General features: G+C 39.6%; 1 protein-coding gene across 1 annotated transcript in view; it reads left to right on the plus strand.

Moving 5' to 3' along the window:
• LOC311443880 (uncharacterized protein) overlaps positions 1-14,706 on the plus strand; it is a gene marked incomplete at its 3' end in the record, with an annotated part of 82,863 nt that overhangs the window by 37,189 nt on the left and 30,968 nt on the right. Inside the window, exon 4 of the mRNA XM_084534454.1 lies at positions 7,421-7,527. Coding sequence (XP_084390580.1) covers positions 7,421-7,527 — 107 coding nt within the window. The remainder of the gene's footprint in view (positions 1-7,420; positions 7,528-14,706) is intronic.

The following is a 14,706-nucleotide window of genomic DNA, read 5'->3' on the forward strand; positions in this document are numbered from 1 at the left end:
TAAAATGATAAATACACCAGAAAAGCTTTATCTCTTATTTTTTTGGCCTATAGCAAATGTGCTCCTCATCAGATTATCCAGAGCAGGAAGCTTGCAGTGTTCTAACAAAAACTCAACAGATACCTGAATCCTTGGAATCATCTATTTGCCTTTGATGACTTTCAGCCACAAGTTGAAAAGTCTAAGAGAAAAGGAGTTGCCAGCAATCAACCTTTACAGGACAATAGCTTGGAAGCAAGTGAACATTAACAAGCAGAATAGATGGTGTGTCAAGAGGGCTGTTATGGACTGCAGTCTGTAGTGGGTTTACGTGGCAAGGTTTTGGTAGCAGGGGGCCATAGGGGTGGTTTCTGTGAGAAAGATCTAGAAGCTGCCCCATGTTTGGGAAGGGCCCCATTGTTTTCCAGAGCTGAGCCAATAAGCGATGTTGTTTTGCGCCTCTGTGAGAGCATATTTAAGACAGGAAAAAAACCACTGCGCCACACAGCAGCTGGGAGGGAGAGAGCAGTGAGAAACGGCCTTGCAGGCACCAAGGTCAGTGTAGAAGGAGGGGGAGAGGTGCTCCAGGTGCCAGAGCAGAAGTCCCCTGCGGCCTGTGGTGAGGACCATGGTGAAGCAGGATGTCCCCCTGCAGCCCATGGAGTACCACGGTGGAGCAGGGTTCCACTCTGCAGCCTGTGGAGGAGACCACGGTGGAGCAGGTGGACCTGCACCAACGGAGGCTGCCGCCTGTGGAAGACCCCTGCCAGAGCAGATTCCAGGCCGGACCTGTAGCCCGTGGAGAGGAGCCCACGCAGGAGCAGGTGACCTGGCAGGAGCTGCTGCCCGTAGGGGAGCCAGGTTGGAGCAGTTTTCTCCTGAGGGATGGACCCCATAGTACGGACCCATATCTGGAGCAGTTCTGGAAGAGCTGCTGCCTGTGGGAAGCCCACGCTGGATCAGTTCATCAAGGACTGTATCCCGTGGGTGGGACCCCACAGCACAGGGGACGAGAGTGACCGAGAAGGAGCGGCAGAGAAGAAGTGCTGTAGACTGACCATAACCCCCATCCCCCCGTTCCCCTGCGCCGCTCGGGGGGAGGAGGTGGAAGAGGGTGGATGGGGGGGAAGGTGCTTTTGGTTTCTTTCCTTTGTTTCTCACTTCTTTAGCTTGTTAGTAATGAGCAATAAAGCTTACTATCTTCTTATGCTGAGTCTGTTTTGCCAGTTACAATAATTATTGTGTGATTTTCTCGTCCTTATCTCAGCCCTTGAGCCCTTTTCACATATTTTCTCCCCATTCCTCTTTGAGGAGGGGGAGTGAGAGAGCGGCTGTGGTGGAGCTTGGCTGCCCACTCAAGCGGAACCACGACACAGTCAAAGCACTAAACTTTACTAACTAAAATAAAGACAAGATCATTTCTTTGATCTTTGTTATGCAATGGCCCAGTGAGATGCATGCTGCTATGGATGATCACTATGCATCAGGAATTGTTTCTTGAATTGAAAAATAAACCAACACAAAGCATAAATCCTTAATTATTTATGCATTATGCATTTATTTAATGCAATTTATGCATTAAAATTTTTCAAGTACAGTTTAAAATACACTTTCAGCCCAGAGCCTTAGCTGATCATTTCATTATATCAGAGTTTGGCAATTAGAGGTACTAAAAGGCTAAAAGTCTTTTCTATAGAACATAGGCATTTTCAGAGTCTTCTTGAAACAGGAGAACCAGCTAAGAGATAATACCTCTGAGGTGAGCTGATACCGCTAGCTTTTTAAGATAGATTTAACTTGGCATATTTAAGGAGATAATGAAGCTTTCTGTGAATATCAGGGCAGCTTCCTTATGGTTTCTCTTCTCCCTGTCCATGATAGCTAATCAAGAGTGACAGTAGGAGAGCAAATAGTGAAGCTATTCCTTTAACCCGAATATTTGAGATGTAGTGCTGAGTAGACACTTATGACCAGTGATGAACCTACAAATACAATTTCTTCTATTTTCTTATAATTTTACATTACCATAGAGCAAGTAGTTATATTCAGAGACTTTTTTTTTTCCACACTGCTCGAACTGCCAGTCAATGGCTGCAGCACAGGACACAAATACATGCTTTCTTATGCAGGTGTTAGAAAAAAGGAAGAAAAATTGTGAGAAGCTATTTGAGAAGAAAGACCATTCGCTGGATCACAGCATCTCTACAATATATCCAATCATCTTTCATGATTAAGAAAATATCAAGTGTTGTGCACTATAAGTCAGTTAACAATTAAGGTACAAAGCTTATAATATAACTGAGCATTGTGACTCCTTGGCAGGTATGTTGTGTCTTCAGTGAATATCTTCAGGGATGAGGACCACATATTTGCAGTTAAGATTTCCAAGACCAAACAAAAAATGAGCATACTGTAATGGTTATTAAAATTGAAGTGGAAATAAATTGCTGATATATAGGGTAAATAGATTACTTACCTAAGTGTGCTGGGCTCCATCCTAAGATATAAAAAGATACACAAAAATGTAACACAAACAGAAGTGAGGTCCTACATCTAGAGTCAAGACATATTTACAAGACAGAAGACCAACGCAGAAGCACTAACTATACAAAAGCTGTCTGATCCTGGTAGATAACCATCGGAGTGCGATGCTGAATCTAAAATGATTAATGAGATCTTTGAGTATATAAACAGGAGAGTATTGATTAGTAGGAAATATTATTACTCTATTTGAGACTGGTGAAACCTATCCTGGAAAATTACCATTCAAAAGGCTTTTGCTAAATGTACAGAGACAGGAATGCTTGATGAAAGAATGCACGGGCACCAGGAACTAAGTCTGTTTGGTTTACTGATGAGAAGATGCAGGGGAAAGAAGACAATTGTATATAAGGACCAATGTGGAGAACGTAGCTCAGACAACAGTGTCTTCACTCCATAAATAAAACTTTAGCAAGGCTCAGTAGTTAGATATGGATGTCAGATGGTTCAGGCTAAAAATAGAACGCACATTTTTAACAGCAGGAGTTATCAGACCTTGCAACAATTTAATCAAGGTTGTGATGAATTCTATCAATGGCAATTTGAAAACCAAAAGTAGATGCTTTTCTTAGAACTCTAGTTCAAACAAGAATAAAGTCACAGATATTTAACAAAACCAGATCATTTCAGCACAGTTTTATCTTGGTGTTACAGCCCATGACCTTATTAAGCAGACAGCACATTAGTACTCAGGTGTCTCTGGGGAAGGCATGCAGTTTACATCTGTTTTGGCTGCAATGCTTACATCTCTTTTGTGCATTAGCACAAACAGAGGGGTTATGTTTTATTTACCACTCAAAGATGTGAGTGCTGCTGAATCAGATTCAGAGCACTATTTGCCATATTATCATCATATCCCTTTTGAATCTCAGAGCACTGAAAGAGGGCAGCGAGGTGAAGCTGAGGGACACCTTCCACCAGCAGTGACATTCAGAAGGTGTTGATCCAGCCAACTGCAGTCTCTGCAGAAAATGTTCTTCACCTATTTACTGATACATTGATACATGCAACAGTTTTGTAATCTCACGCTCGGCTTTGGAATGTTCAGATGACCAGATTAATTTTCAGATGCTGTTTGAATAACCTACAGATACCTTCAATTAATTTTCTTCTCTCACTGGCTATGTTTGGCTTCATTTGCACTTACAGAACTAGTACATGAAATAGCAGTATTTTGTGTTACAGAAAGACACTTATTCTTCAGACTCCTGTACCTCTCTCAGAACACACAAAAATCCCAATGAATTTTCTTTTAAAATGCAGGCTCTTAAATCAAAATGAACGATTTCAAATAAAAAGCCTAACAAAAGCTCCCCCCCTGCCCTAGCTCCCACTTAATGAACAAGGGTCATTCTAAAAAACAAAATGGAAATTCTGGGACTAAGAGAGCACAGTGTGAAGTGGTTTTAATATCATAGCCGAGGTAATTGTTGTGTTTCTTTTTATTATTCTTATTAAATATTGAGGTAAATAGAGGGAACAATCAATATAATGAACCATCTCCAAAATGGTGCTTATACATCCCTATAATTAAGGTTTCACAGCCTGAGTTTTATTGTGCTGGATATACATGAATGGGAAGATAAAGATCTGGTGGAAATAGATGTATCTTACTGAATAAGATCTACTGCTGTATGCATTACATAGTTGAAATGACTGGCATTAACATTAAAATAGGAATATTTTGCATTCTGGCTTGTGTGCTGGGGAGATTTCACTGGCCATTGTGCATCTAACATGTTACTTTATTTCTTTGCTTGCTCTACTAAATAATAGTTTGATCACTACAAGAGAACTATAAAGTGTAGTAATGCACGAAGACTACTGAGCATAGTAATGCACTTACACTGCTGTTGTTTTGTGTTTTTTTTTTTTTTTTTTTTTTTCTTCAGTGATACCATTGCACACTCCTGGAATTTGTTTTGGTTCAGCACTAACACATTTGTAATTACAGCAAAATAAGTAGGTCGGTCTTTCTTGTAAAAATATTTCCCTTATAATGGCAGAAGTTTGATGACTTTATTACCCTTACATATCTTTGTTACCTTTTATATATAATTGTGTACTTAATTGCTTATCCCATTCAACAGTGCAGCTGCAAGTTTCCTGGCCTTTGATCTTTCTTTTTTCTTTCTTTTCATTTTCTTCCTTTCTCTCAGAGGAGCATTATAAGCTTGTTTAGGCTAATAAGGAGATCACATGTCTAGTAAACATGCACAGAAAATAAAAATAAATACATCTCAATAATACAGACGTATTTGAAATATCACTGATGTTCTACAGTGAAAAATATTGCTATCAAAGGAAGGGCTTCTATTGATTTAATTGATTTTGAGTCCTGGCTTCTCCTGAAATCAACAAGCTGGGTAAAACTGCATCCTTGTTCTTCCTGAGGTTCTCACTGAACACACTTCAGACAAATTCTGTAGTTCAGCAGAGCTGTCACTTCTCAAGAAAATTAGTTTATGGGTTGATAGTTACTACCTATCATACAGCAGTAACAGTGATTTCTGATGCTTTGTTTAAAACAGGAAAAAAAAAAATAAGTGTGTTAAAAAAGCTTCAATTAGTGTTGAATACCTGCAATTGTGTAAAACTTTATGCCTGGAATATAGGTGCCTTTACATCAGCTCAGCTGTCCTAGGTGTGATCTCAACCATCTCTGCTCCTGTCTAGTTACATTTGTCAGCTCTGTAGGCAGCTGCAATTTGATCTCCACCCATATCAGATATGTTACACAGATGGGGTTTTTCCCATTTTTGTTAATCTGGGGAAAGGAAACGACTCCCCTGATGTACCAGTATACATACAGGACAATGTTAGCTGTGCTATGGTGAAAGCTGGAGATTCTTTCTTCAGATGTTTGAAAATCTGCACGTTTAGTGAGTTTGCTGTCAAATCTGATGATTTTTGTGGAGCACAGGGATGTGGCTGTGCTCTGTACTGGCCCTGTTTTGAGCAATGGAGGAAGAAAGGAGGCAACACTTAGTCCACTTAATCTCCCCAGCTACTCCTGCGTCTCAGGCTCCCTCACATTGACAGTGACCAACCTTCCCCCTCACCCCCATAGCAGGGACATGGGGATTACAGCAGGGCCCCGATCACATCCCAGATGGTCCCAACACACACACTGGCTGATGCCTGGCACCATCTCTCCTCTTGAGGAAAAGACATCTGTGAGCCTTCCCACAAGCCATGTTGGCTGCTCTGTACTCCAGGCTCTACAGAGAGCCATCCTACCCCTGCTTAAGGTGCATGGGAAGGAAGAAGAAAAACTCAGGGGTGACACAAAGTCTTTTCCTTTATCACATCCATACCTATTCCCTTAAAAAAATAATAATTAAAAAGTACCTTTTTGTGGAAGTTCTGCAGTTTTAACGCAGCAATGACTGGGACCCAGTGAAACTCATTTAAAAGGTTGCATTTTGATATATTATTTTTCTTTCCCTGGTGGACCAAGGGAAACCAGCTGATGTGATTTTTTTGGACTTCAGCAAGGCTTTTGACACGGTTTCCCATAGGATCCTACTGGACAAAATGTCCACCATACAGCTAAATAAAAACATCATACGATGGGTGAGCAATTGGCTAACGGGCAGGGCCCAAAGGGTTATGGTAAATGGGGCTGTGTCAGGCTGGCGGGCGGTCACCAGTGGGGTCCCTCAAGGCTCCATTTTAGGGCGGTTACTTTTCAATATTTTTATAAACGATCTGGATGTAGGAATAGAGGGTATTTTGAGCAAGTTTGCTGATGACACCAAACTTGGAGGAGTTGTGGACTCAAATGAGGGCGTAAAGGCCTTACAGAGGGATCTGGACAGGTTGGAGAGCTGGGCGATCACCAACCGCATGAAGTTCAATAAGAGCAAGTGCCAGGTCCTGCACCTGGGACGGGGAAACCCTGGCTGCATGTACAGACTGGGCGATGAGACGCTGGAGAGCAGCCTAGAAGAGAGGGATCTGGGGGTCGTGGTAGACAGCAAGTTGAATATGAGCCAGCAGTGTGCCCTGGCAGCCAGGAGGGCCAATCGTGTCCTGGGGTGCATCAAGCACGGCATCGCTAGTAGGTCAAGGGAGGTGATTGTCCCGCTCTACTCTGCGCTGGTGCGGCCTCACCTCGAGTACTGTGTGCAGTTCTGGGCACCACAATATAAAAAGGACATGAAACTGTTGGAAAGTGTCCAGAGGAGGGCTACGAAGATGGTGAAAGGCCTGGAGGGGAAGACGTACGAAGAACGGCTGAGGTCACTGGGCCTGTTCAGCCTGGGGAAGAGGAGGCTGAGGGGAGACCTCATCACAGTCTACAACTTCCTCGTAAGAGGGTGTCGAGAGGCAGGAGACCTTTTCTCCATTAACACCAGTGACAGGACCCGCGGGAACGGGGTTAAGCTGAGGCAGGGGAAATTTAGGCTGGACGTCAGGAGGGGGTTCTTCACAGAGAGGGTGGTTGCACACTGGAACAGGCTGCCCAGGGAAGTGGTCACTGCACCGAGCCTGTCTGAATTTAAGAAGAGATTGGACTGTGCACTTAGTCACATGGTCTGAACTTTTGGGTAGACCTGTGCGGTGTCAAGAGTTGGACTTGATGATCCTTAAGGGTCCCTTCCAACTCAGGATATTCTATGATTCTATGATTCTATGATTTTATACATCTTTTTTTTTTTTTTTTTTTGATTACACATCTTTTATACATTTAATTGTATATTTGTATGCATGAGATCAAAAATGATGGAGTAGTATTGCTAATATAATTCCAATGATCTGTCTCCAGAACAGGAGGTATTATGCAACATATCCTGTGCCCTATTCTAAGTACAGGTTCCAAAAAGTAAATGATCAAAATCATTTCATCTGATGTGAGTTTTGACAGATTTATTCTTACTGTATTTTTTTTTTCTAGAGGAATAAGAAGGTGGAGAGGTCTTCCAATTATACCTGAAAGTAGTTATGATTTGGAAAAAAAGGGAAGAGAACATAGGACAGGAGGAGACATATCTCAATTGACTGGTATGTATAAAAGAATTTTTAAAACTAGAAATAAGATGGCCTCACAGAAATGTAAACCACGTAATCACACTTATATTGCAATAATGAAAGAATTAAACTCCACAGATCTGGGAATCTGTCCTCTAATTGAAGAAAAAAGAGCAGAAATTTCCTTTGTCATGAAGCTGACCTAGGTTCAACTGTTGACCTTTTTTCATTCTCTGCTTGTTAGACTACTAAGTACCAGGAAGCTACAACTACACTAAAATGAAGTATTGGATCAAAACCATTTTTCAAAAATACTTTTTCAAAAGCACTTTTTATAGTTGAGGAAGTTATTTGACATTTTGCAGAAATATTCTATTTCCTTAGGTATTCAGCTTTTAAGAATTAGCAGTAAAAAAAAGCACAGAGGATAGGCAATGTTACAATGCTGGTGCTCATTCATAGTAATTGGAGAGTTCTGAAAAGAAAATATATTTTTTCTAAAACTACAGTCTCAGTAATGTGCCCGAAATTTCTCAAGTTGGCTAAGACTTGAGGGGAGCTTAAGTGGACTAACTAGTGTGCACACAAATTCATGCCCAAGTGATTTCCAGTAATTGTATTAGCTCCTGTTTAAATTCTGTAGCAAGGTTCCAAAAAGAACTTTTATGTGCACTTCTTAAAAAAAAAAATGCAAACCCAAATCATTCTTTTTAATTTACAAAGTGGATATGCAGAAAGAAAGCAGAAACAACTTTCTTGAGTACAAACTGAACTAGTACTACTAGCTGCAGTAATAACAGTATGTATTTCAAAATGAATCAAGCAAGATCAGGTAGTCCAGGAATACAGATATTTAAAAAAACAAATAAAAAAGTATTTGTACATTATCTGGCTAGAACATTACAGTGCACTTATTAGCAGACCAAAGCAAACATGCCATAGGTACATAGACCCATTTTCTCTGTATTCTAACACCTCATACATGACCTCACATTACCACAATTCATTAAGTCAAGCTGATATTTGTTCTAGAGAATTTACTGAGACAATAAATAAAAGAAAAAGGGGATCAACCTTGCATCATGCAGCTTGCTTGATGAGCCCCAAGTAGCTACTTCATAATTTCACAGCCATAGGTTTGCTTAAGGTTTAGTCAAAATAATACTTAGAGATGCTTCCACAAAATGTAATTACAAAGTCCAGACTCTGTTTTGTCAAATAACTTCATAACATTCATCAAAATTACAGCAATAATCTCAAGTGAGGTTGTAATAGCACTGAAACAAAACGGGAAACTCCATATATCATTCAATGTGTACCTTTAAATTACTCTTTGCTAATTTCAAAGTGACAGTTGCCGTCTGGTATAGAAGCATGAAGGTTTGCCAGTTAATATAAACAGCTTTTTTAAAAGTATTTTAACTTTAAAAAGATGACTTTAACTGAAATTAAGGTTTAGGACTATTCAGACTGTGGTTTTAATATTGTGATAACAAAAGATGTGATATCAAAAACACTGCTCAAAATCAGCACACAACAGGGCCTCTGTTGCTTTTCTGCTGTGACTTAAACATTGATCCAAATAGCACAAGAAGTGCTTATGAAATTATTACAATTCATGGGATATAGTCACCACCCCCTCTCCAGGTTTTCTTTAAATATCAGATATTAAAAATATAGAATCATAGAATCATAGAATATCCTGAGTTGGAAGGGACCCTTAAGGATCATCAAGTCCAACTCTTGACACCGCACAGGTCTACCCAAAAGTTCAGACCATGTGACTAAGTGCACAGTCCAATCTCTTCTTAAATTCAGACAGGCTTGGTGCAGTGACCACTTCCCTGGGGAGCCTGTTCCAGTGTGCAACCACCCTCTCTGTGAAGAACCCCCTCCTGACGTCCAGCCTAAATATGTCCAGTCCTGAATATGTATGTTCAGGAAACAACCAAACAACAACAACAACAAAACACCAGTTCAATTCATAGCTGAATAAGGAAAAAAGGTATGTGCTTTTGCAAAAGCACATACATGGCTGAATTGATTTAAGGCTTCTTGTCTGTGCATTTCCATGACAATGGGGGTACATAAACACATTCCAAACTGAACAGTTAGCAATGATAAAAGTGGGCAAAATATCAATACCATCTGCTCTCCCCTAATGTTTGGAAAGAATGAAAGCCTAAAATTAATCAAAGAAAATGAGCTGCTAAATAACCTCTGCTTCCCCTCCCAAATCTTATAGGCCCATACACATCAACAAAGTATTTAACCTTTCTTTGTTGCTCCTTATTTTAATATTTATATTTCAAATGTTTCCTTAACTTTAATTCAAACTACCATGCTAGCATTGTTAAAAGTACTGTAATTTAATAAAATCACAGTAAAATTCTGCTTCTATTGGTAGTCTCCTATACTGAGAATACTGTAACTCAGGAGATATAAACAACCTCACTGTTAAGAATTTCTCAGGAGTTTTAGCCTGAATTTTGCTTATACAATTTCATGTTTCCCTGTCTAAGATTAGCTATGCTATGTTGAAAATATTCCCATGAATGTCAGCAGAGGAGCAGAAACAATACAATGTACTTGTATTATTATTATTTATTTTTTTTCAAGCCAGGGTGTTAGAACAAAAATTAGTTCAGGTTTTAAAACTGGATTTTTCAATTGTTTGTCTACATTTTCATTTACGCATGGTGATTCCTTACTTTCAACCATGAAATGGGAAAACTGAGAATGCACTGAGAATGTTTATATTCAAAAGGGAATAAATTGCAGTGGCTTGGTTGGATTTCACATGGAGAATCCTGATCCCAATAGTCATCAGTCTGCTGGTGACAGTTTCTGTCAGACAGCTTATGTCAGACATCAGACAGCTTCTGTCACCAGTTCCTCTGATGCTGTTGCACTTATAAACTCTGGATTTTAATATCCTCACAAAAGCAGCTGGTCAGCTCAGAAGGAAAAATTAAAAAACAAAACACACACAACACAAAACAAAACAAAAAATAGCTTATAAGAAGTATTATAGTTGCTAGCATGTCTTTTTGATGCTGGCAGCGAGTGTTACACCTCTCTCCATACCCAGAGTGAAAAAAACATCCATAATTTTGAAACAGCTCACCGTGACCCCATCTACTCTCAGCCAGCTTGCTTGCAAATGACAAATTCTATGAGATATCTGCTCACTGAGATTCACAGTACTTGAAAAAGGATTTTTCTGGGAAAGGCAGGTCAGGAGAGTCCAAGCAGATTTTGTGTCTTCACAGCATCAAAACAATGAAGATGTCAAAGAGTTAACTTCCAGTTTGCTGCTAGTCAGACTTAGGGGATGGACGGAGGGGGGCAAGGCAGAACATCAGAAATGAAAGACACAGGGAAATGGATGTGAGACTTGGATTAAAGGTCAATAAAATCAAAAGAATATGGTTAGAGGGGAACTGGAGATTTTGGAAAAGGAGACAGAGTTACCTCATGACCAGAAACTAGAATTTCCTTTCATTTCTGCAGATACACTTAGATGATTTTACCGGGCAAGATCCTGAAAACATACAGCTATGTGTGAATGTTATTTATATAAATTATCACACCAATGACAATGGAAGCACTCATGTGAGGAATCTATGCTGAGGTCTGGAGCATGAGCCAGCAGGCAGTGACCAGCTCCTAGTTAGCAGCTGAGCTAAGCACTGTCACCCTCACTGCTCGGTAGGACCCTGCTAATTATACTCATCACCAGGAGCTTCTCACCCTTCTCTCCCAGCATAGCAAATCTAGTGTTAATGCTACGGCTGGAAATCAAATAGTATTCCTCTTGCTGCTACATTTATACAAAATAAGAACAACAGATAATTAGAGATTAAAAATACTTCTGTTTGAGAATGCTTAATGAATTTAATATGGAGAGAGATTTTTTGAAGTCTCAGTGAAACTGAAAAACTAATAGCATTAAATGACAAGGGTGATTATTTTTGCAAAGAATGTGGATTATGCTAGTTATGCAGTATAAAAATAAAGAGAATAAAACCATGGTTATAATTTCATCTTGGCAATATAAATAGGACAGACAGATGCTTGATATTGTACAGTAATTATAGATGGCTGAACTGAGAATAAACCTTTTTTGTAGATAATGGTTTCTGATTTTGAAGGCCATTTTAAAATCTATGGTTAGGGCTTTGTCTTCCTGCCAAGGACACAAGTTAAGTATTTAGTATAAAGTATAGTGGTGGTTTCTGAGCTTGACTTTTAATTATAATATGCAAGCAGGCTGGCAAGTCATGGGTCAAACAACATGACATTCACCAAATTGAAAGTGATCAAGCTGGTGGGGGAGGGTAATGAGACCATAAATATATCTGATAACCAGAATCATGTAATATAACTAAAAGGAAAAAAGACTGGCATCTTTGTGAGCATTCTGTGCTGTGAAAAGACATAAATGAAGGAAAAGACCCTTGACACATTCCCAAAACTCAGAGCTGTCCAGCATGGTATCTCTGTGAAGCTGTAGGCTCTGCAATTGATATGCAATAGTTCTCTTCACAGATGCAAGAAAAAAGGAAACACAGTACCATGGAGAAGTGAAAGCAAGAGACAGAGTGGCATTGATGTGATCAGCTTTAAGGGCATTTCACCTGAAAGAATACCTGAGGCAACAGAAGCAGAAGGGGCGATAAATAATTCAACAAGAAAATTACATTTCAAAACAGTGAGGGTGTCTTTCCCTTTCCCCTTCCCAATTGAAATCATGTTCAAAGACCTTTCTGCAGCATTTCTGCAACAGAAATGGCTGCAGAAACTTCTGCTGAGAAACAATCTCACACACTTCCATTTGGTAAAATAATGCAGTCCCCCTCCTGCAGAAAGCTCATCCCCAGGAAGGGCAGGAGTGCAGAGTAAATCAAGCTTCATGAGGAATAAAGAATTCAGATTCAACCCAATGTTTGTAGGCAGGACCTCAGCTGGCAAAATTTGTCATAAGTTGTCTGACTTCAGTGGAGGTCTGAGCATTTACACTGGGGAGATGTTGTCCCTGGAGGATTGTGAAAAGTTTTGTTAAAGTCAAGTTAATGAAAATGTAAGTCCAGCACACTGCAAACTGACAAACAGGAGAAGGGGAAGCATGTTTATCAGCTTGACTTGGCTGCACTGAGAGTGAAAAGCACAGCACTTTCAATCACTGGAGAATGTGTGCAGCAGATAAGTATACTGAATGAAGAGCTGGAGAAAATGTGTGGAGGATTTTAAATAGGACACAAGAAAACTTAATTTAAAAGACAAAAATAATTTGAGTTAAAAAGGAATGGCTGGATCCTTATCAGGTTTTACACTGATTTAAATAGAGCTTGGGATATGGCAGATGAACAGGACAAGTATAGCTTCTGACTTACAGCATGTAAGTTACCCGATGGCAAGGCACATTTGCCATTAGCTAGGACTAAGCACCACAGGGTGATATCCTTCCTAATGAAATGTGGTAAGCAGACTTATATTTACTGTAGCATGGGAGATGCCCTTCAGTGGATCCCATGGGACATGCCACAAACTGCAAGGTCACAGCTAATTTACTCAGCTGTTAATTGTCTTTGGACCCATGCTTTTATCTGCAGTGTCATACATCAGGATTTCACAGGTAGCAAAGGATAGCTCTGGAAGTGTCTAGCCTGTCTTGGCCACTGCTGCTCACCATTGTCCTTTACTGCTCCCTTTTGCTGGGCAGACGCAACTATCTGTGGGGCTAAGCTCTAAGTGGGACTATTCTAGCCTTCAGGGAACAAGCTATAAACTTGATCCCAGATACAGATTATGAAAAAAAAAAAAAACCACAAAACCACAACCAAACAAAAAAACAAACTCACAAAATGAATTTCTGTAACATTTCGTTCTAAATCTTGATTTTAAAGTCCTACAGGCAAGGGTCTACATGCAGTTGACTCATCACATCTGATGGGATGTTGGGGAGGTGGAAGAGTAAGAAGCATAGTGGAACGGGAGATAGGACAGCATGAGACTTATTTAATGTTGCTTTGTTGCAAGAGAAAGCATAGCAAAGGCCCCTACTGAAGCTTTGATTCTCAGCCTATGTGCTCATTTTTTTTTTTTTTAAATCAAATGTGAATTTACAAGGCTTTTGAAGGCAAAGATCTCAGAGGGGCTGCAGATGGCTAGAGAAAAAACTAAAATAAGAGAAGCTGGAGATAATCAGAGAAAAGCACCAGATTCCCATTTCTAAAGTTAAGACATGCTGAAGGTTTTCTTCTTTTGCTGTACACAGTCTGCTAGGAAAGAGACAGCCTTTATCTTTCTGAAAATGACATCAGAATTGAACTATGCATTCATGTAAATATTACACATTTTTCAAGCATGCATTCCAGCTCATACTTAGTGTGATGCTTTCTTATATCTCATGTGAACAAGGGTTCCAAAGATCCCTTCTCTGATCATTTCCATGTGAAATTTTACAGAAAGCATGTGAGAGGCAAAAAAAGAAATTAACGCAGTAAGCTTTTCAAGAAACAAATTCACTTAACTGGTTCGTCATAAAGTTCTTGAAAGAAGCAAGGTCTCCCAGTGTTTCTTCCATCTTTAAGGAACACACTATTCTGGCTTGAAGTGGAAGAAAATCACCTTGCAAATTCTCTTTTCTGGGGAATATCTGCTGATTTTTATGTCACCATAATACTATGAAACTATAATGGGATTCTGTCATCAACTAGTTTCTGTCCATTAATAGATACCTCTTATCTTACCGTTATTTGAGGATTCATCATCATCATGTAAGAGGTGAACTGTATTTAATGGAGATTACAGATAACAGTACAAGGTATAAAGGGAGTAAGAAAGGATGAAACATTTAAACCTTTGTACTATTCCTACTGATGTCAATAGGTGTCTTTCTACAGGTTTAGCGGAGTGTGAGCTATGCTTTTATTTATCTGACATTTTCTCTGAGCTGCAAAAATGCCTGTAGTTAAAGAAATTCACTAAAGTCTGACTACCAAGAACAAAGACTGAATGAAGGATTATATAGTTATATTTCTGAAAGTAGGTAAGTACTATCTTATGCATGTTATAATAGCAGGAAATAAAAAGAATTATTGATACTTGAAAGTCTTGAGCACAGTGATTTACCATTGAGGGTAGGTACACATGCAGTTGCTAAAACAACATTGCTAGAACAACAGAGCTCTCCTACACCAAGTACTC

Source organism: Aythya ferina (assembly GCF_964211825.1).
Source record: "Aythya ferina genome assembly, chromosome: 13".
Taxonomy (NCBI): domain Eukaryota; kingdom Metazoa; phylum Chordata; class Aves; order Anseriformes; family Anatidae; genus Aythya; species Aythya ferina.